Consider the following 23300-nt stretch of genomic DNA (forward strand, 5'->3'; position numbering starts at 1 on the left):
ATTTCCAAGAGGTCCACAACTAAAAGTGCTTTTTGACTCCTACTTTGAAACAAGTCTTATAGCTGCAAACAACCATAGATTTAAAAGGTCACTGCATAATCCAATCTCAGTGATTAACATTTTCCTTTTTAGTTATGACTACACTAAAATAATGATCCCAATTCACAGGATGATTAAACACCTATTAATTTCTTTCAGTAAAACAGGCTGAGGAGTCTTTGTATCACCAAGCTAGCTGAAGTGTAGTTCACACCACCTTATCATTCAAGGTGCCAGTTAAAAGAAAAAAAAAACCTAGTTCTTTTTCAAACTCAGATTTTTTCCTACTCAAAACTGTGAAATAAGATTCCAATTTTAGTATTTACTTCAGAGCCAGCATCTCAGAAGTACTGCTGAACATTATCCCGCTAATTTCAAGCATTCATTATTGCCCTAGGAGGCAGATAATTGTTTACTATGAGAGTTCCCCTGCTGGTCGAGCCATTTGTACAAATATTCACTGTGATGAGTAACTGCACTTGATACATGAAAAGCCTGCAACTCCCCAAAAATTATGCCCTCAGAGCCCCTTGATATCCATAGTTATATCTTTCTGTAACAAACATGGTTTTAGCAGACTTCACTTGTTTCTTCTTAGCTTTCATGTACTTCTCAGCACTAACTTGGACATGAACAGACATCTCATCAAGCAAAAGAGCAATCAATATGTAATACTCTGCTCCAAAGAAGTTCTTTCTTTCTTGCATATCTTTTACTTTACATTTCATTCTAAGGCATTGCATGAGTGAGCAGAAATATACTGATAGTATGAAATGCTACTTTTAATGGAGGAAAATTAATGTCTTACCCTGACAGACAATTAAACCAGTAATTAATGAAAGCAGACAGCAACTATGTCACACCACTTAAGAGAGTGATATATTCAGTACTTCTTGTTTCTCAATTCATGCATTAAATACTGCTGGTCAGCTTGCCGAGTTTAATCTGTACCACCAAATACATGGAAGTGGCATGAGGAGGAAAGAGGCCTAGCCAGCTCTTTTTGCAGCTTCACATTATCTCACATGATGCTGAAGGGGACAGAGGCAACAAAAGGGTCTGAATACCCATCCCAGAGTGCCATCCTAATCCCTGTGCACCCATGCACAATGAGGCCCAAATCTTGACAATTTTTTTCTTTACAAAGTCATTGGAGAGGCACAGACATAGCTTCATAGCTTTTTTACAGAGCCCCTGGCTCTGACTCTACTCCTGATACGTGCCTGGAGTCCTAGAGGTTCTGTTCTCAGCTATGGAGCTGTGCAGGTGAGTGAGCTCCACGATTTGTACATACAAGGTCAGGACACAGCTCAATACCTTTGCTCTTCTGATGGGATTTCTTTACCCCTTCTTTTGTGCCCTTCACCTTTTCTTTCCTTTTTTTTATGTGTCATGCTTCTCTAGAAGCAAGGTACTGAGCAATATGTAACAAACAAAGGCATCACTTAGTGGTGCCAGGCTGGTGATCACACTGCACTTTGTGATGGAGAAATGCATCTTGGCAGCTGTAACCAGTGTAACAAACAAATAAGCTTCAGGGTTTTATATGATTTTACAACATAGTCAACCTTGAAACTAAATGCTAATTAATTCCATGATTGCTTCCTAATGAAAAACCTACTTGGGATTCTCACCAGGAAGTAGCAGAAGACTGATCCTGAGAAACTGAAGATACCTTTTAAGGCTCTTCACATGCATGGAGTTAGGAAATGATTCAGAGCATCTTGAAATAATTGCTTAAGAGCAAAGAAGATGTGAGGCAAGTTCTAGCAAATCTGTGTGACTAAGAACAGCACAGGTATTTGCATAAAATGTGTGGGCTCTTTCAGGTAATTGGCTCCCTTGCCACCTTGAAAATATTTGTTCAGCTGCTACAACTGACAGAACTCTCACAGGACAAGGGAGGTCTCACACACAGCTCTGTTCAGGTGAATTAGCTGATGGCAGCAGTTTGTTCTGCAATTCTTCCACTCCACCTGGTTGATGGCCAGCAGCAGAGTTCATCTCAGGAAAGTGAAAATCCTGGTGCCAAAGAATAAAGTGGCAGATTGGAATGGTCTATTTTAAAAAAGAGCTGCCATGTCTAGTTAGTATCATATAGAGATTCACTGCACAGCAACAAATGGATGTTGGACTGAGCTTGGAAACGAAAGCCAAAAGTGTATGGAGTATTTCAGCCAGAAAAGGAAGAAAAAATGCTTTTCTGCACTGAATTGCAGGGAGCAAACATTCCTATTTTATTGATGTTCTCCGTTTTCCTCCCTTAAATTTCTTTCATTATGTTTCTAAGGACACAAGACAAAATTTAAAATTCAAGGGAAGTGAAGAGGATTTGATGTATGCAGCAAGCAAATCAATGGGTCCCTATTCAATTCAGGTTTCACCTGAATGGATTAAATGTATCAAAATGTATTCATGTCTATTATAAACAAATGTGAAATATAATGTAACCAGTACAGTCTAGGTGAAAGAGAGAGTCTGCCTCTTTATGCTGCAGCTCTGGCCAGTTAAATACTTTCATTGGCAAGTCCAGTGAAAAGTAATTACCAGCAACTACCATTGTCCAGACCTCTCTATACTTACAGGCACTGACATTAGCATCTCACCTATCTCTGGTTTAATATTAGACATAACCACTGCTTCAAGCACTCCAAGTAACTGATTTCCACTCTAGAATGAGCTGCCTGCAACATTGGCTTGCAAGTCTGGAACTCATGTTTGAAAATTCAGAGCATGAACTAGTATGTACCTGGTTTCTACTGCAATATTCTGGGCATTTCCTTTCTGTATTCTTCCCTGTGGTAATAATGCCCTAGACAGTCTTCCCATAATTTACTGTGTTTTGATGGGATTTAGAAGTGCTGGGTAAAAAAAGATGAGGTGCTAATATCATCATTTGAAAAAAACACATTTTATGGCTAGCATCAGCATCTTAATTAAGGAGCTCTCAGCAACTAGAAATAGAAATGTAAATAATTTTTGAGAGAGCTTTTCAGTACAAGAAGTCTTTAATCGAGACAAATCATCAAGGAAATTATTTTACTGACAATATTTGACATAGATATTTCACACAAAGCCTCTCAAAGGCCTTCCTATACTCATACATGCCATATATCCATCCACACATAGGCACAGCTATTGCCAAGAACAATCACCCACAGGGTGGTGAGCAAGAATTAGCTGGTCATTGCAGCAAGCACCTAAATAACCAGTCCTGAAGGACTCCCTAGGAGGAACTCTGCATCTGAAATTATCTGACTTTATGTCTTCACTTTATCTGAGTCCACAAACCATAGTGATGCTTGAACAAACAAGCCTCCTCCTAATTAGGTGTGTTAATGCAGGAAGAAATTATGGTATTTGCATATGGTGCAGGATGATAGAAGTTTACAGTACATAAGAAAAGCACTATCTTCTGTCTTTATGAAAAGATGAGAACATGAGAATATTCCCAATAGGACACACTAGGTACTTGCCAGAAGAGTTAATTACACACAGGTAGGATTATATATCCCTTTGGACAACTGGCTTCAGTGAAGCACGGAAACATGGAGTGCTCTTCAAATACCCTGGGAACGCTAGGAACAAAGTCCTCCCAAAAGACACCGCTCCCTTCACATAAAAACCTTTCCTCAATTTTGTTTTTTACCTTGCAGGTAAAACAAGTCACATGCTGACACAGGTTTCAGTGGCCCAGAAAAACAACCATCTGAGTAAAACCAGTACACTAAGCCATGACTTACTGGCTGAGGAGCCAGTGTTCTCATGCTTCCAGCAACACTGCCACAAAGGCTGGAACCTCTGGCACAGAGACACAGAATAAAGCTCAAAGCACTAATGCCTCAAGTTGCTTTACAACAAGCCACTTTTATCCTTTTATTAACTCCTCATGCCGTATTCCAACTTAACACACTGTTGGGGGGCTCTGGAGCTCATTCAGGACCTGCATACAGGACCTTTGCTACATGACATTCCCTCCTAAGACCCAGAGAGCACAGCGGAGGTACTGCTTAGAAAAGCTCAGAGATCTTTACCCTGCCACAGAAAAACACTCTTCTACAAACAGTTTCTACATTAAAGCCTTGAACTCATGTACAGAAACAGTACAACAGATCGGAAGAAACAATCATATAAGTTAAATTTAGAGGGCTTGTGATCAGATAAAAATATCAAAACATTACATTTCCTTCAGAACTACAGTTCTCCATCTTCTTGTAAAAGCTGAGGACACTGTTGGTGCCAGGGAGTTCAAGCTGCTGTGCCATAGCATTGCTTGGAAACTTCCAGCCGGTTCCTGCACAGACCAGGCTGAGCAGCTGCTTCAGCTGGATGCTGACTCTGGAGCCCCGCTGTGCTCGGGAACATTTACGTCCCAAAGGGGCAGCAGGGCACCGGCCAGGCAGGAGGAACAGCTCCATCTCCAGTTGGGATCAATAAGCTGGTCGCCACTCGAGGGCAGCATTTCAGTAAAATAAAAAAGACATAGGAACAAAAATGAGGGACACCAAACTGCTGGACTGTGTGAGCTCACCACGAGGATTTTGTTTGCAGGCTGATCTCCAAGCTTTCTGTAGCTCTTTAAACAGGGTGGCTATATGAGCAGAGTACTGAAGTGTAAGCAGTGAAGGAATATGAGCTCAATACCAGATAAATCTGAGCAGAGACTGTACAGGCACTTTAGTTTACATATGTTTTAGCTACCTAAAAGAAAAGCAGATGCACCCACATCCGAGTCTCCCACCCTCCTCCAACAGAAACAATTTACCTGAGAAAGGGAAAAAGTTTTTACTCAAAGCAGCTAACTCTCTTCTACCAGATCTCAGTTCGTGTACAACAGTGACTTTAAAAGCTAAGGAGCAGCACCCAGTAAGTGTCAGGACACAAAACAATGACCCACTTGGACCATCATCACCTTCTCACTTCAATAACATCATGGCACTTTGAAGGCTGCTGCCCAAAGTGAGAAGCCTGTAAAAAAAGGCATGTATGCTGCTGGTTTAGTGCTCTACTTACACCAGCTAAAAATAGTCACAGGCCAAAAGCATCCTCCAGTTTTGGACACTGAGTGACAACATGGGCTACAAGGCCAATTAGGTCAAATTAAAATATACCAACAGAAAGAAAATAAACACTGGTAAACTTTGTCTGGAAGGCAAAGGGAACTCTTGGAATAGAAACTTGCTACACAGCTTCAAGTGCACTCATGTCATTGTTTTGCCTTCTTATTCCAGAGAAGCTTTCCTTCATACATGGACAGGCTGCTCTCAGAGGAGTGTCACAAGGGCCACCACCCTCAGGCTTGGGGTGCTGTAGTCTGAGGCATCCTCTGCACTCAGTAAAGACAGGTGATTTCAGAAGTGACGCACAGCACATCAGTGAAGGTGCCATTAATATCCATATTACATCCAGATTTACTGTGTTCGTTGTTTTTTACTTAGAAGAGGCTAAAGTAGGGGTTAATTGCAATGATTTTTAATTCAGCAGGAAGAGGAAGACACTATTGTTAACTTGGCACCAGCAGGCTCAGCAGTGATGGCAGAGTGGGATAATGGTGAGGATCCTGCACATCCAGCTGTAGCTGTGTTGTAGGTGCATGTGAACAGAGAAAGCTTATGGGAAGCAGCTGTCAGCATGGACAGCTCAGGCAATGTGAACAGAAACACACAGAAGCTAAATTAAAAATATGGTGAAACTCAGAAGTATTCTGCAATGGCTAATTGGCAATTTGACATTCATTTCACTCCAGAAACTGAAATCAAATATCCCATCATGGAGTCCAATGATAAAGGAATGACTCAGAAGGTTCACTGTTCCTCACACATGCTTACCTCCATGTTTTCAGCACTATTTTTGCCCTCCTGCCCTTCCAAAATGAGCATGATGTGCTGCCATCATCCTGCAGCAGGGTTTACACGGACAGCAACAGATTAGTAACATAAGGCAATTCCCCCTGCAAATCTCTCAGCCAGCCTGGGAGGTAAAAGGTGCATTGCCACTGTCTCCTGTCACTAACAGGCACTTTAGTTTACATATGTCTTAGCTGGGGACATTAGCTAGCTTATGTCACTAATGGGAACACAGTGCAACAGGAAACGTGCTATTGAGGCATTATGAAGTTAGTCAACATCGAGCCATCTGCTACACATAATCTCAGATTGCACGTCACCAGCGAGGCATGAATTTAAAGAAGGCTCTAGCCTGACATTTTAGCTCTAAATTGAGAACATTTAATCCAGTAGTCATTGAAGAAGAGCAGATACTGTCCCAGGGCACCTTCCTAACAATTGCTTCCCAATGTAGAACAGTGTTTTATGCAGTTTATGATGGTAAAGGATTAGATGATGATGATGATGCTCCATGTTTCCTCCTTCTGTACTGGTTGACTTCACTGCCTGATAACTTATTAACCAGAAAAAGCTTTAAACAATCTGATTTGAAGGATTTTATGACTTAATGGAAAAAGTTGATAAACCATAAAGAGGGTAAAAACAAAATATGAGCAAAAAGAAAGCCTGAAGGCCAGAGACTGTCGCTGAAGAGTCTCTGGAGAGCCTGTCCCACATTTCTCCAAAGCACTGTCAGCAGAAACTCCCTGCCTGCCAAGTCCCTCACGCTATACTGGGTGCTGCCTGCTGGCCCCATGTGCCAAGGGCTAATACAGCCATGGATGGTGTCCTCTTAGATGGAGATGAGCAGGACGTGGTGATTCCATCTTACATATTCAGCCCACCTATTTCCAGTGAAAACAACTGTGACATCTACAAGAACTGCCTGCCCTTTCAACACGCACAGGTAAAAAACAAATATTGGTCAAAAGATGTAGTCAGGAAGGAGAGGCTGAGTGGTGTCATCACTCTCCAGGAGCTCACACCAAAAACCACACAGCTGGAGGAAACAGAACATACCTGTGATAGCAGAAGCCAGCCTTCATCATGGGACCCAAACTGGTTTCATCCTTTCCTGTGCAAGATTGCTCCTACCAGAGGGGGACTTGCAATGCTCACATTACCAAGCAGCAGGTGATGGACTAGTAAAGCTGGAGGCAATGAAGAATCAATAATCATGCACCACAATCCAGTATAGAAAAATATTCAGCCCCTGCAAATGGTAAGGAAGGGGAATTAATAAAACTTCACTAGAACTTTATATAAAGCCCAAAAAGCTGAAAGAATGCAAACCCACAGCATATGATATTGCAACATTGTCTTGTAACCTTAATACAGAAACCCACAGTAACCCCTGCTAAGAGTGTTAAATATTAATAATGGCTCCCAGCTGCTACTGCTACATAATGGGCTTATTTTGATGAGGTAGATGTGCACAGCTTAAGTAATGTGCATCAGTTCAGATGATCCTACTTTCCTTTTGAAATTCATGCAAGACCCTCTCTCCTTGATGCAATTAATTGAAGAACCCAGGGCTATTATTCTTAAAAGGCAAGATTTGTCTCTGATCTTTGTCCTACATTACATCTTTTTTTTTGTCAGAGGTTGCAACATGAGCAGAGGTGGATGGTTTAGCTTGATCCACGACTCATTACCAGAGGGCAGCCTTCTTTTCCTCCACACTGTCCTAATTAGTGCGAATCTGCCCACACAAACAGCCCACAAGGATAGGGGTTTTTTATTGTCCTCTGTCCTACATCAGTGCAACCATTATAAATGGTAATGTCCCTGGCTCGCATCATCATAAACATCAAAGTTAGGAAATGCTCAGTTTCCTTTTATCCTTTACTAAGCAAGCTTGAGTTTCTTTAGTGGCAAAGTAGGTGATGAATTGCTGACCACTAACAGAGTGAATGATTAATCAGCCAGAAGGCATTCTCTCCTCTACTTACTTTGCCATTAAATTATATGGCAACCTTAACTAGACTGAGTTGATACTGATCTCTATTTTAGAAGATTGCTGACTGTAGTCTGCTGACCCATATAATATTTAAAATAAATCAAGATCATTGTGCAGTTACTGATCTAGATATGAATGGTTTTCAGCGACAAAATGGAAGCTAGGTATCCAATACTAAGTGGAAGTAACACAGACTTAAATACCATTGGTTATTTAGAAGATTCATCATGAAGCATTGCTAAAAAGAAAACCCTCATCCTCAGAAATTCAGAAAGACAGAAGAGGCAGCAAGAGTTCCTAGACTTAATGATTCACTACAATTACCATTAACTACTGCTGCATGAGTAAATATTGAAACATATCTTTTCTGGCCTTACCCAATTCACGTACAAAGATTTTATGTAAGAATACAAAACCAGTATTAACTAGGTCTGAACACGTCCCTGAGAAAAAAACGCTGAAAGGGACTTTACCTTTTTCAGACTCAGCTCTAAGTAGAGCCTTAGGTCAGGAAGACACTCCACTCTTCTTGGCTGAGCTTTCTGAAATTAAAACTTTCATCTCTAAAAGTGTGTTTCTAGCTGCTCTAGGTGCAGCCATAGCCTCCCAAAGGTGAAATGAGGAACAGATGTAACAATGTCTGCGGCCACCCTTGGGACAAGGACTCTGAAGAGTGAACTCCTCTGTCCCAGGTTAGTCTGATGAGTGCCAAGTCCAATCCTCAGAGATGTGACTTCAGCGAGCAAGAAGTGGGTTTGGACAAGTACAGCTCCTTGAAACTGGGAGCTGCTGTGGGGAAAGAGATCACAGATGCAGTAATAAGGAAACAGCAAAGACAGAATGGAACGAAGGAAAGGAACTGGAGTTGGTAGTGCCACGAGGCTCCCCCTGAACAGAGAAGGTCATGATCAGACACTAAACCAATAAATTCTAATTGCCATGCAGTCCCTGCCCATCAGCAAATACCCATGGACATCAATAAGCTGCCGATTCAGAGATCAGGAGGAGGAACTGGAGAACTGAGAATCCCAAGGCTACAGCAGGGACTCTTCCTAATGTGGCAAGTTTGGTGTCCTGACACTGAATGCTTACACCTTGAGGAGCAGGTAAGCAGTGGAAACCCTTCCCTCTTTTGGCCTGCCAGAGGAGCTGCCCTTACCTGGAGTCAGACACGGGGTAAGCAACGACCAGCAGTGCCAGCACAGAGCCAGTCTGCACGACAGGGCTGACCCAGCCATGGGCAGCAGGACGGTGTGGAGCAGGTGAGCTCCAACTCCTGCCGAGGTCATGCTAGGGGCTGACAACTAACAACCTCTCAGGGCCCACACACCCTGGGGAAGCTAATATCTCCCTTTGCTTTCACAGGATCAAGGACCAATCCACAAAGATATTTCACTAGCACAAACACCACATTTTCACTGTTAACATGATTTTTAAGAATGAAGTGTCATTAGCAAGACACTTCTAGTTTCTGCTGTAACTCGGTTTGAATGCAAATTAAAAGATACAGGTAAAAATGGGTTGCCTACTTGAAGCTCTTATTCAAATTTCTAACTTAATTTTTGGTTTAGAGGCTATTCAGTTCATGTAGAAAAAAAGGCAGTCAGCTAATCAGATCAAGTATCTTGGCAACATCCCAGATTCAAATGTTCCTCTGGCTATAATACGGATTTTGAGATAAGAAACAAACATTTCCACAAATTGATGACACAAAGAAAGGACAATCCAGCAAGTCCAGAAGAAAAAAACCTCATCTATCCTTGAAATGGTTTATTACTAAAATAAAGCTTTCAATATTAAAATATCTGTAGTAACTTTATGCTACTGCAAGGGATGCTTCTGCTGTTCTCAGAGTCATGACAGCTGATTTAAAGTGTATTGCACATACTTTCCATACAAATAGAGTTTAAGATAACATTAGAGGGAATAATACTGTCTAATATTAGTGTACCTGTCAAGCACTTTTCCAAACTAATTGATATTGCATGTTCAGCTCATTGGAGCACTAATGTTAAACAACATTTCCATGTTCTTGAACTGCAGCTCCCCTTTACTAAAAGCCATTTCAGCTGAAGTAACTGGTCTGAGTAATTCCAGCTCTAGGCAGGCATCCAGATGTTTGCAACTTCCATTAATCATCCTTAAGAGGCTGAAGCTGATCTATGGCTCCACACTGCACACACAGTAGACATTTTTAATAAATGCTGACCTGCAGTTCAGCTCTTTTTCTAGGTGGGTCATGGCTGAAGTGCTGATGCAGTTCTGCAGATCAAATTGTTTCATGAAGAATTGAAAGCACTGAGATGTCACAATCTGGTGCTCACTTTCTATAGCTGGTATAAACTCAATTGGGCATCCCTAGGGGAGCCTCCAACTTCCCAAATATATTGTGTATAAAGACTGCAGAAAAATTAAATTGAACCTTTTCTTGCCAACAATTTATAGTCTCTTGTACTGCTCTGGTCTGTCTGTGTACTGCCTACAGTTCCTCTGCTCAGGATTGTCACACTGGATTCTCATGTGATGGTGAGGTGCTGATGTGTCATTCCTCATCAGCAACTTGTACATTTTGCAGGGCAACTTTTGTATTTTCCTAACTTAGATCTGGAAACTTGTGGCCAGATTAACAATGTTTGGGAGATCTACCTTGATTTTTGTACTGTACTCCTTAAAGAGACTCCATGATCACCACTGAACACAATCTGAAAACTACAGGTAGGTATTATGTATTTTTGCAAATACTTGTGTGAATACATACTGGGCTGAAGAATGTTGAGGTTATGACGTGCATGCTTTTTTTGCTTTGGTTTAAGATACAGATCTATCTCTCTAGGACCTCCCAGAAAAAATAAATGCACCACATGGGTGTTACACACACACACTTCCTAGAAGCCCAGCCAGCTGAGGTTGGAAGTGACCTTTGAGGGGCATCTTTTCCAACAGCCCTGCTCCAGCACAGGCACCTAAGGCAGGCTGCTCTGGACACTTCTTGGTATTTTGGTACGTATTGTGTCTGTACAGGATGCATGCATGTGCACCATCTATACGTGACGTACAGTTTTTGTTAGAAAGCTCCAGTTCAGCAATAATGGATCAGTTTTCCAAGCCCATAGACAGATTTCTTGGTGAGAAGTACTCACTTAGAATGCTGTCACTACAATTAATTTTAATATAACATGGTATTCGAGTACCTGAAGGGAACTTACAGGGAAGATGGGGCAAGACTACCTGCAAGAGCATGTAGTGACAGGACAATGGGGAATGGGTTGGGGAATGGGTTCAAGCTCTAAGACAGTAGGTTTAGATTCGATATTAGAGATTTTTTTTACTGTAAGGGTAGTGAGGCATTGGAACAGATTCGCAGGTAAGTTCTGGGTGCTCAGTTCCTGGAGGTGTTCAAGGCCAGGTTGGACGGGGCTTTGATCAACGTGGTCTAGTGGAAAGTGTCCCTGCCCACGGCAGAGGCTGGAACTAGACGATCTTCGAGGTCCTCTCCAACCCAAACCAGTCTAGGGATTCTGTGATTCTAAGACACAAGTTATTTTCCTCGAATGAATCTCCCAACGTGTTACTGTTTCAATAAATCTGGCATAATGACACTTCCACATTTGTGCACTTACGCCCGAAGTCACCCTTTTTTACACTCTCTTCGATGGGCCGCACTCCCGAGCCTCCAGCCGGCAAACGGGCTGGAGCCCCAGAGGCCGGGGCGCTGCTCTGTGCCGGCTCCCTCAGCAGCGGTTACCGGGCAGCCCTGCGTTCCGGGGAGCGCTGCGGCCGGCGCGGGGCACCGCACAGCCCCGTCCCACCGCACAGCCCCGCACAGCCCCGTCCCGGCCCCGTCCCACCGCACAGCCCCGTCCCAGGCCCGGCCGGGCGCCGCCGGGGCGGGCGCTCCCCGCGCATGCGGCCTCTCCGGGCGGGCGGGGCTGCCAGGGCGAGCCGGGGCTTCCGCCGGGGCCGGGCCCGTGTCCGGCGCGCCGGGGCCGGGGCGATGCCCGGAGCGGGGCCCGGGGCGGCGGCGCGGGGCCGCGGGCGCTGAGCGCGGCGGGAGCATGGCCGAGGCGCTGCGCCAGGAGCCGCCGGGCGGGCCCGAGTCGGAGGCCGAGCTGTCGCAGCGGCTCGCCCGCACCAAGGCCCGCTCGTACGGCAGCACGGCGAGCGTGGCCGCGCCGCTGGCCGAGCGCTACGTGGAGCACCGGCTGAGCGCCGGGGACACGCTGCAGGGCATCGCCCTCAAGTACGGCGTCACGGTAAGGGAGCACCGCCGGCGGGGCCGGGAGCGGCGCTTAGAGCCGGAGAATGGCCTGGGTTGGAAGAGACCTTAAAGATCATCATCCCGTTCCAAACCCCCTGCCGTGGGCAGGGACGCCTTGCACTAGACCAAGGGTGCTCAGAGCTCCATCCAGCCTGGCCTTGGACACCTCCAGGGATGGGGGAGCCACAGCTTCCGTGGGCAGTCAGCGCCTACATGGCCCGGCTCCCCGGACAGCGGGGCCGTTGTTGGGCCCAGAGCCGAGAGATGACAGCAACAAGTTGTCCCATAGAGCATTTCCTAAACACAGCGGGCAGAAAACGGTGTGGGTACGGCGCTAGTTTTAGTTTCAGTATTTAAAATGCTGACAGCAGAACTTAGGGCCTGGCGGAGGGGTCAGCACGCAGGGGCTGAGCGGGCGCTGACCGCCGGCGAGCTGGGGCCTGGCGGGAGGACACACGGCTGCTCCCGCCCGGGAAACCCACACAGCTGCTCACCGCGACACGCGCTTCAGGTTAAAAAAGAAAACCGGTGGGATTAAACTTACCCTGTAAAAAAAGCGTTATTTTGAGCTTGACACACAGGCCGTTGCAAGAAGAAGGAATTTCTCCCTGTAGCTTCAGGGCTAAACATTCTTCCGTTGTCATCTGCCTGCTGCCCAGAGGCGAGGCACACACACCGCTGATTGGAAAGTGTGGCTGCTTTTCTGGTCACTTTCTGTGGAAAAAGAAAGTTTATTTCTGTGAAAAATGCCGAAAGTTTATGCCAGCTTAGGACATGCAGAGTCCAATAAAGTCTACCAGCAGGCCCTTCTACTGCCATTCCAGGCAGAGCAGAACTCGGCTACCCTGCCTCATTCCCACTTATTTGGGGCCCGTATTCCAATATGCAGCTTCAGCAGTCCCAACACACAAAATTGCTTGGGGCCAAGCAGCTGATGAGCGTGGCACTGGTAGGGTCGGTGGCACTTTGACATCAGCTGCAAACAGCACTTTCCAGTTGGGCTCTTTCTAGAAGAGCTACAGTGTAGTCCCAAACTATTAGGTTCTGACTGGAGTGTTTTCTTTTGCTTCTCTTGGTCTGCAAGATCTAATAAAGCCTTCCATCACCTTCAACAGCATTCTGCTTTTATTGTGAAAAGGGTTGAAAGTCTGTTTCTCTTCTCTTCTGAAAGATTACACCACTTTTGACCAATTCTTGTTGGCAGCAGGGTTAATGACACTGGTTCACATTAAAGTAGACTTTTGCTCACTAAGAGGGCAAAGCAGCTCATTGGATGTTAGATTTTTTTTTGTTTGTTTTTTGCTGCACTTTCCATAATGGACAAAGTCTCTGGCCTAAATGTTTTAGCTGTTTTACTCTTCTTCAGAAGTGTGTTTGCTCACTGCAATTAGTGAAAAATACAAAGAGATCACTAAAATAGTAGTTTTCTAGAAAAAAAAGGCATTTCTAAGCAATTTACAACTCTCTTTCATCTCAAGTGAAGCTGTGAATCAAACCTGTACGAACAGCTCTAAGTTATGAACCATAAACCTTGTTTAGAATATGAGTTTAATAAGCATTTGCTGTGCTAATGATGTAAAATATATACATTGAGGTTTTTCCCCAACATCTTATTGGTTATTTGATTTAATAAGTGTTCTGCTTAAGAAGCCAGAGCTGCATCATTAGAGACTTCAGCTGAGAGAGGTTAAACTGACATGAAATGCTCCTAAGAGCAATGACAAGTCCAGCGGAATCAGCCATTGTGTTTCTTTTAATGGGTTTCAGCCCAGGGTAGGATTGTGTGCAAACACGTTTGCTTTTAGCAAAGTGAAGACTCTTGTGTGTTCACACAATGACAAGGACTGACTTCCTCTAACGAGTGCTTCTGTTTGCTTCCTGCACCCAGTATTCTTGGCTGGAAGTGAGAGTTGTAATGGAAACATCAGAATTATCTTTGGCTGCCATTGCCTCCAGTATTACTGGTTTTAGAAGTTTCCCCTGTGGTTTTCCTCACTGGGAATTACTTTGTAGCCAGAGACATCCTGTCCAGTGCCTGCCTTTGCATGACTTGGCATAGACAGTTCAAGATAGATAAAAATACTGTGCTGGGGGGAGGGATCAGTGTGCTTTGTTTGGCCTCAACCTCTGCCCTTCACTTCCTCCCCCGGATACTCTATTAATCTTTACAACTTGCATTTGTTGTATCTTCCTTTTGAGTAAATTAGCACTGGGAATTCACATTTATGGTTCAGCCAATTTATGGTTCAGTGCAAGTGCTGTATCCCTTTTGAGGGGAGAAGGATGAAGACTATATTTCATTGTAGGTAGAAGTAGTTTTGATTAATTAGTTCAGCACCAGTTTATGTGTTAGTGCAGCTTCAGTTAAAATCTTAAGTGTGTGCTGGAGCTTTTGCTCTTCCTCTATGATAGATCTGTAGCTAACGGGCATTACTTCAGTCTTCCCAACACTAAAAAAAGAAAACTTGTGTTAAATCCTGCTCTCCATACACCTCTGAATGTACAGAGTCACACTGAGTTGTAGGAGTTACATTGCACACACGAAGTAACCTGCTCAGGGCTGAGAGATGTTCTTTTTAGAACCAAGTACTTTCCTTTTCATTATTGCTCAGTGCAGAGATACAGACTTCCAAATGCTGTGAGCTGGTATTTTAGGAAGAAATAACCAGAGGTAGAGTTACAGTGAAATAGGAGAGAGAATAGCAGTGCAGTGCATTATTTATCAGCTATTGAAGCATCACCTTCCAACTCTTCTGCAGTAGGATCTCAGTTTTCAGCTTCTGTATTGTATTTTTACAGAAAAGCTCCAGCTAGTATTCTAAACATTTTATTATACCCATCAAGACAGACAACTTCTAGAGATTTTAACAATCAACATTTACACTAGGGCCATTAGAAGTCTCATGACTAAGTCAGGTAGAGCTTCCTTTCTGCCCTTCAGATGGTGCTCAGCTTGGGAGAGAACTTGCACCCTTATCCTCTTTGAGCCTTACTGCAAATGGTTTCCAGCCCTTAGGAGCTGGAAGAGTAGTGATCTTCTCTTACTTGTGCCACTGGATATTAGCTATTCAGTTTTTAAATGGGATTATTAAATCTGAGCATTTCACCACCTTAGCCATCTGCATCAACAGGTTGAATCCTCAAGGTAACTTTATCCCCCTTGTTTGGATTCTGCATGATTTTTACCAGAGTTCACCTATAGGAGCTGCTAGCAGTTCTGAGCCTTATTCTGATATGAATCCAAACCAACAGTACTTTTGTGATTGAAGATTTGTTCTTTGGCAGGCTCTTCCTGTGAGCCTGCACAGAGACTGGAAGACTGCTCAAGGAAAGCATCTTTAGGTAGTGCAACACTGGAGAAAGCAGTATTGTGGAGTCAAGTGTACATAAAACCTGGGATGTTAGCAAGGCTAAAACAGAACATGCACTCTGAAATCACTTTGAATGCAAACAAATTCTTTTCTGAAATAATTGCTGCTGCAAAGAAAGTATAAATTTATTTTAACTAAAGGTTGTGTACTACTTCAGAAATCTAGTGCTTTATACTTCACCAAAACATAATAACTTGTATTTTCCTATCTTTTTCAGATGGAACAAATAAAGAGGGCAAATAAACTGTTCACTAATGACTGTATATTTCTGCGGAAAACCCTGAATATTCCTGTTATATCAGAGAAACCATTGCTGTTCAATGGACTTAATTCACTGGAGTCTCCTGAGAACGAAACTGTTGACAGCTCCCCTTCTTGTGATGAAGGACTAGTGGCAGTTCAGGAAGAAAGTAGTTCTTCCCCCAGTCCTCAAGAGCCTGACAATCAGCCCACTGCACCAGAAGAATTATCTGCCAAAGATTTCCTACAGAGACTGGACTTGCAGATTAAGTTATCCAAACAAGCAGCCAGAAAACTAAAAGATGACAATGTCAGGTAAATGCCGCTTTTGGTGTTAAGCATCTTAATCTCAGCCTGAAGCTGTTTTAGTCTAAGCTGACCCCTCTTTGTGGGGTCTCAGACAGCATCTGTAGCTTTAATTTGTGTGCTTGCTATTCTCATGCACCAGATACATTCAGAGCACAGCATTAGCAGGTGCCTTGCTATGGCAGTTAGAAAGGCTGCCTCACAATATTGTGTTTAGAGAATATGAATACTATTTCAAAAGAGCCAGGCAGCCAGGATTCTCCGAGATGTCTTGCTGTGTAAGTAGGCAAGTATTTAAGCAAAAGCATAGTTTTTGCTAGAGTGCTAAGCCAAGGCCTATGAGGAAGCTGATTGTGTACAGCAAGGCATTATTCTATTTTTCTTCTGTGCCAAATTGCCCCATTGTGTAAATTTTCTCCGTGATGCAGTTTCAGTTAAGCTTTCCTATCTCCTTTCCCTATGCAGTTCCCCCCTTTGTGGATCCACCTATGCAGACTTCATCTTTTCTTCAGTATTTCCAAAGCCAGGAACTCCCACATATTTACTTAAAGAAAAAGCAGTACTTTCTGACCTCTGTGCCACAGTAGTCATCCCCTCACATACGTAGGTATCCCATGGAGAGCACAGAAAGACTCAAAGCTCTAAGAGTGGACTTCAGTAGTGTTTGTTTTCCATGTCCTTGGGACAAGCTTCCTCAGCTTGTTCACAGTCAGTCTCTTGGGCTGGCTCTGCCTGTTTATTCCCTGCAGAAATACCTCAGTGGGGGATGCTGAGGTGGCCTTTCTCACAACAGTGAAAGGTATGACTGCAGGGGACTGGTACTGCTTCTCTCACCAGAGAGCTGGAGAGAAGTTACACCTGCAGATAGATGCTTTGCTTTCGCAAATTTGTTCAATGCAAAACTTAGTCCACCGTCTTGGTTCACTTCACATACTCTGATTTTGAGGGCAAGCAACATACTTTTCATGCTAAGCAGAAAGTAACCTTTCAGGACCAAATTTATTGAGTCGAGAGTCCCATAATTTGTTTAAATTAAGGGATTATTTCAGCAACTAAAACTTTGTTCAGCAGACAAAAGTTTGAAGGACAGCAGTATATTGCGTTTAGCAGTTGGACAAGCCTCCTTTGGAGAAATATCTCCACAAACAACTCTCCATTGCCAGGACGCTGGTTTAGAGTCTCAGGGAAGGCTTAAATGCTTTCACATCTTGTTAACACACTTGTCAGTTACTTTCTTTTGCATTGATTGCATGAAAGGAAAAATGGCTGTTGGAACTCAGAACCTTCTCTGTGCAAGCTCATCCACTCATCCACTTCCACTGTTGTATTTGAGGCAATGTAGGGCATCTATCAAAATGTGCTGCTGCTGACTTTCAGATCGTTAGATGTATGTACCTAACACAGATTAGAGTAGATGTTGACCCAGCAGTTACACTGCGTAACAGGAAACCACAGTCCCTGCCAGAGGAAGGCAATTATTTTAACACCCCTTCAACAAAATAACGTGCTAATTTACAGAAGGAAGTTCACTTAGACCTTGCTGCACCTTGAGCAGAGCCAATACAGCAGAAGTGACACTGCACAAATAGTACACTGCTGCCACTAATACCAATTTCCTATACTGCTTCAGTTACAAATTGGGAAACGAGGACTTGGTACCGAGTTTCCTCCCCAGAAATAATGTACACAAGAGGATGAGTTACTTTCCCAGCTCCTGTTCAGATTTAGCAGGTAATTCTGTTAATTATGAATACAACAGAGCTTTATTGGTCAGGATGCTACTGGAAGCATGAAGTACAGAGCTGCAGTCAGTCTGCTGAGCAGGAGTTACCTAAAGCTTTTGAAGAGAAATAGCTTCCTGTGCATCTGATGGCCTTCATAACGTTCCCTTCTGCATCACTGCCCTTGGCTTTCAGCCATGGCTCACAAAAGCCATCCTTGCCTTGTCCCCTCCAACACAGTTGGAAAGGACAGACCCCTTTACAGTCTGGCAGGAAGGGGCAAAGAACCAAAGTCAATGTTTACTCTGCAGAAAACAGGAGTAGAGAGAGACCATTGCCAAAACCCTCAGAGATACTTTCCAGCTGTGTACCATCAATGCTGTATCTGGGTCCAGACTGGAAGGTGGCAACATTCCTTACTGTGCTCCAGCAGCTCCCCAGAAGGCACCTGTTCTCCTTCCCACCCTGACCTTTCATGTCCCTTGCTTGAAGCAGGAAGCCTTTGGAAATTGGACAGCCATGATAATAAACCAGCCTCATGAATATGCACGTTTTCTATTCTTAGAGTGAAAACCATTTATGAAATGAGAGTGCTGTTTCCAGCTGCTCTGGCCTGCGTTCAGGTTGCCTTGTCAAAGGCTGTTTAGAATGTGATGTGCCAACGCTGCCGAGTACTTCCGTGCCTGCTTGAGAGTAACAAAGGAGCACCTGGAGTTAATCCACTACACCAAAAGGGACCTTGGAACTCACAAAACTGCAAGCAGAAGCAGGCTATCAGTTCATGAACTTAAAGAGCCATAACTTCTCACCATAGCATGAGCCTGATTTGACAGATGGTGAGAACCACATCTAGTAAATTGCTCTTTATAGCCTCCTTTAAGTTGCCAAGGATGCATGTGCACACATGCTGCCCTGATCTGGATTAAACCACACATGGCAGTTTCATAGTCAGAAAATGCCCTGTGCCACAAAGGCAGCTTAGAGTGAATTATATTGTTTAATCAGAACTCTTGGAGTCACTCCCTTAAGTGCTCTTAAAGGAATAAAGTTTAGCTAGAAAAATTGGAGACCACATAGTTGCATATTTAGACTAAATATTAAACTATACTAGCTGTGCAAGCAGATGAGCATTAAAGGTTATAGAATGTGATCCACTCTGTGCCAGCTGCCTTTCACTATTACAGTTTATATAAGCACATAGCTAGATCTACATGTAATGATACTTTTACTAGAGTTTCATTGAGCAAGAAATCATGCCTTAATGAGTCATTAATCATGCATGTTCACCCAAGATGCAGCTCAAGGCAGTAAGACCTTTTTGTTTTGAGCAATGTTTTTATAGTAGGCCAAAAGAAATGCAAAAAGATTAATATAGTTGTCTGTAGCATATGTTATTAACCCATGTGTTTGCATATTAGGGAATAATACTCAGTATTAGTTTTATCCACACATGGAATAAAAGCAATTGTGATAATTTGAGAAGATATAGTAGTGCTTCACCTGGCCCAAAATGGTGTTATGCCGAAACTGAAAATAACTTTAGTGATGCTTCTTGTATCAGATAGTTGAACACGAGATGTCTAATGCAAGCTCTTTATAGAGCCCTTAAGATATACCTAGGCCATATACTGTGCTTCTGGAACAGGTCACATCTTTCTGCATTTGCCTTTTAGCACCTAGTTTTGAAAACCTTGTAACCGAATAGAGCCTTTCAGTCACTGATGGTGATACAAGCCAGTGTGACTGGTGTCAGCACAGGAACAGAACCTCATATTGTCATCTGCTCGCTTGCCTTCATCTGAACCTAGGAAAGAGTATGGTCTTGAAGCCTTCAGAACTGAAAACTAATTAGGTAATTTGCCCAGTAATTTTTTGTCCTATTGGCTATCAGCTGAGAAAAGAGATGCCTCAATAAAGGAGGCTGTCTGTGGAGAATCCTTTCAGACATCCCAAAACTAACAGCTCAGATTGCTGCCTTGTTTGATTGTGGATTCTAGAAGCACCCAAGCATTTGAGTGTACTTGCTCACAGTCAGGTGTCCTTGCTCTTAGAGAAGTGGTTGTTTGTGGCCTGGTGCACACCATAGCTTGCAGGAGACTTCTTTCTGTTCCTGTAAGCCACTGGGCAGAGTGGGACAGCAAATGGGAAGAGACAGCACTACAGAGTGTTGTAATGCTGTGCTGTTCCTTTTCCATCCCCTGAGGGAGAATGTTGCAATGCCTTACCACTTTGCTATTTTAAGCATCTTAAAAGTGAAGTGAATTGTTTGGTCATTAAACATACACACACTGCCATGCTGGTGCTTGTTGGCCATGGACTAGGGCTGCTACTGTATCATTTTATTTCATACAAAGCTCAGCTTGTTTTTAAGCCATCAGAACAGACTTGTACTTGCTATGTGTGGTTCTAAGATCTACATTAGTATTATTTCCTGGTTGTTACCCTGGTTTGGGGCAGTGTTGCAGACGTCACAGAGGGTGGCACTGCAGCCTGGGACAGAGGAGCAGAAGCTGTTCTTGCTGAGCAGTTCCAGGCCTTGGTCAGGAATGTACTTTGCACATGACACCTGTCACTGCCTTGCTTCAGTTCCAGCAAAACAAGCTGCTTTATGGTTCTTAGGTCGCTGCCCTGTGGAGAAGCCCCTCAAGGCTGCCCATAACCCCAGTGCTGGCCTCCTGCCCTGTGCTGCCACCCGCATCCGAGTGCACCCTGCACAGGGGAGCTGGGGACAAGCAGCCCAGACAATGGCTTTGTTCCTTGCATGTCTGAAGACCTGCCAGTATAACATCATTATTTCAGCTCTTCAGTTGTCTATATTCACCCATAACCAACTCATTTCAGTCCAGTGTTTGGCTGTTGCCATGTCAGGATGGATGTTATTCCTGTATTATGGCTTTCAGGAAGAATGACTGAAAGTCTGATTCTAGAGCCTTTGATGAGAAGGAAGGTCTCCTTGCTGTATCTCTGCCACATTTTATTCTCCTAGAAGGGGAAATTAAAAAAAACCTAACCAAAACAAAGTAAACTTGATTTTTTGAGGTTTCTTTTTTTGGCAAGATTATTTCAAGGCAAAAGAAATATTATACCTTTGTCTTAAGATGATAATTTTGCTGGGAAGACAAGTGCAAGTTACTCCACTGTTTGGTTTGTTTGTAGGGTTCTTCAATTCTGCTTTGGGGGAAGATAGATAGATAGATAGATACTTAGATAGATAGATAGATAGATAATCATGTTTATTAGGGAAAAGTCTTCATGGTTTTGATACTGAAATATTTAATTTTTACCTTATACCATTATTAGACTCTTTGAATAACTGTACCTTTGTATGAAGGTACATACAGTATTTAAAGTAATCCTTTCACAGTGTAGTAACTGTAAAGTCCTTCTGTTCTTACCAAAACACTGAACTTGGCAGCATCTTTAAGGCTGGACTCTCAAGAAGAAAACTTTGAAGCTACAGTAGTACAAAGCAATGACCTTGGGGGAACTTGGAATCCTTGATTTAGTACTGGATACTGCACTGCAATAGGTTTACATAACCCCTGTGTTTTTGAAAGGCAGTATTGCCAGCAGGCAGACTGATTTTCCTGAGGATGTTTTAAAAGCAACATCACTTTGCTTTATCCAGTTACTGCATTAACAGCAGCACTTGGGAGCAATTGCTTTTTCCTAAGAAAATCCAAGTGATCAGCCTCAATGGTGATTGGTGCAAGGGAAGTACACATCAGGAGTATCCTTGCAGCATCAAGACCCAGATCCACCAACAGCTGTGATGGACTGCTCTTGCTCTTGCTTCATTTGGTCTGCCTGTCCCCCCTGCCATTCAAAATGCTGAAACAAACCTCTAACTCAGCTTTACTTTTTGAAAGCAGAAATTAAAAGCAACAGTACAGGAACTGCGGTATGCCCATCCTTTAAGTTTTTCTTTGATTTTATCAAAAATAGTTCTTTAAAAACATTCTGATGTTGTTGAACCTACACAGCTTTACTTGCTTTCAGCATTTTCAACATTTCAGAGGTTCTCAACATCTCAGGAACTCCAGAGATGTGTAATTACAGTATTATACTCCAAGTATTCCTGTTAGGCAAGGCTGGCATTGCCTAGTTTGATCCATTAGGAAAACTGGTCACTTGCATTTTCATTGCAGTTTTACTGCTGAGACATGGTGTGTTCCTGACCTGATGATCATGATTATTTTCTTTTTAGAGATGAGGAGGATGAGGAAGGTCCCTATGCAACTTCTTCCTATCACCAGTAGAAGATGGATGTGATGGCCTGGAAACTTTCCATGAAATCAGTTCTTACAGAACTAAACAGTCAATAATTCAAAACCCAAGTCTTTTGGACTCATCCTCTTGATGTACTTAAAAGAAGTCATGAATGGGTAATTGCACTGAAATTATGACCTCTTCTGCCTTCCATAGGTTGATGTCCTTATGCTATATCAATAAAAGGTTTAAGCCTTCCAAAACTAGCAATGGCCTTTTTACCCCTTCTGTGCAAACTGTAGCATGGTAGCAACTATATATCCCTGAGGTCACCTTTATGCAGGATGTTGATCTTTAGTAAAGATTTTGTAAATACTTGTTAAAGTGAAATTTGTTTTAAGTATTTAAAAATATTAAATAAGTTTGCTTGTAAATGACAAACGGTGAAAGTAATAGAAATTTACTTATTCTGCAAACAGAGGCAAGTTTGCTGTGAAAGTTTTGTCTACTTCAGGGCTGCAGAACTTGCCTGTGAACCTTGTGTGTGTCTGTGCGTGGTATGATGTATTCCTAGAAAGGGGAATGCAGCTTGTTTTGATTAGTTACAGTCTTTATGGTTAAAGAACTGTTTGCATATTGGATTTCTACTAATAAAAGGGATGAGTTACAGCAAGAGAGGTTTTTTGTGAGGTACAACATTGGAATATCAGATGTGTGTTCTTGTGTGCAGTTATATTTTGTGTGGTTTTAATTTAATAAAATACAAAAAATACTGATGTGTCTGTTCATAATGAGGTCAGCTTGGTTCTAGCCTGTTTTTTGGGAAGAACGGTTTGTCTAGTTTCATGAGCTGTTAGATGCTAATTTCAGGGTAAATGATGTCTTTACCCTTACCATATAAGTCACCCTCCTAAGTGAGACCTGTAAGAGCTATCTGCCCTGGTTGTGCAGTCTGTTAAGATGAGTAAGAGCCAGACCTGCAAGCCTTCCCTGTTCTGAGAAGAGGTGCCAGCATTCAGGTCTGCAAGTGGACCCCGTCTGAAGCTCAGGGAGCCTGCAGTCACTGTTTGCCCTGAAGTTAGTGTGTTCGCAACTTCTTGGTAAATATCCTATATTTTTTTCCTCAGGTATTCCATAAACTTCACAAAACTCTCATCATTAAAGATTTGCCGGATCCCCACTGCAGCAGATACAGTTTCCTATCTTTTAGCTCATCAGTATCACTCCCTCGAAGCAAAACCTTTCTGCAGTATGTTAAGAGGGAAACAGTATGGAAAGTATGGAAAGTTTCATTAATTTACTCAAACCAGA

At 43.0% G+C, this 23300-nt stretch overlaps 1 protein-coding gene across 1 annotated transcript; it reads left to right on the forward strand.

The window, feature by feature from the left end:
* Positions 1 to 11796: 11796 nt before the first annotated feature.
* LYSMD2 (LysM domain containing 2) lies at positions 11797 to 22765 on the forward strand. Its single transcript, XM_010391178.3, has 3 exons — positions 11797 to 12137; positions 15731 to 16068; positions 21988 to 22765. The coding sequence occupies exons 1-3, from the start codon at positions 11940 to 11942 to the stop codon at positions 22037 to 22039; spliced, it is 588 nt and encodes a 195-aa protein (XP_010389480.2). The 5' UTR covers positions 11797 to 11939; the 3' UTR covers positions 22040 to 22765.
* Positions 22766 to 23300: the final 535 nt, after the last annotated feature.

The sequence above is a fragment of the Corvus cornix genome, chromosome 10, assembly GCF_000738735.6.
Source record: "Corvus cornix cornix isolate S_Up_H32 chromosome 10, ASM73873v5, whole genome shotgun sequence".
NCBI lineage: Eukaryota > Metazoa > Chordata > Aves > Passeriformes > Corvidae > Corvus > Corvus cornix.

Coding starts and splice junctions, on each gene's coding strand:
- LYSMD2 (XM_010391178.3), top strand. CDS start 11,940: ATGGCCGAGGCGCTGCGCCAGGAGCCGCCGGGCGGGCCCGAGTCGGAG. Junction 12,138..15,730: donor CCCTCAAGTACGGCGTCACG/GTAAGGGAGCAC, acceptor TATCTTTTTCAG/ATGGAACAAATAAAGAGGGC. Junction 16,069..21,987: donor CTAAAAGATGACAATGTCAG/GTAAATGCCGCT, acceptor TTTTCTTTTTAG/AGATGAGGAGGATGAGGAAG.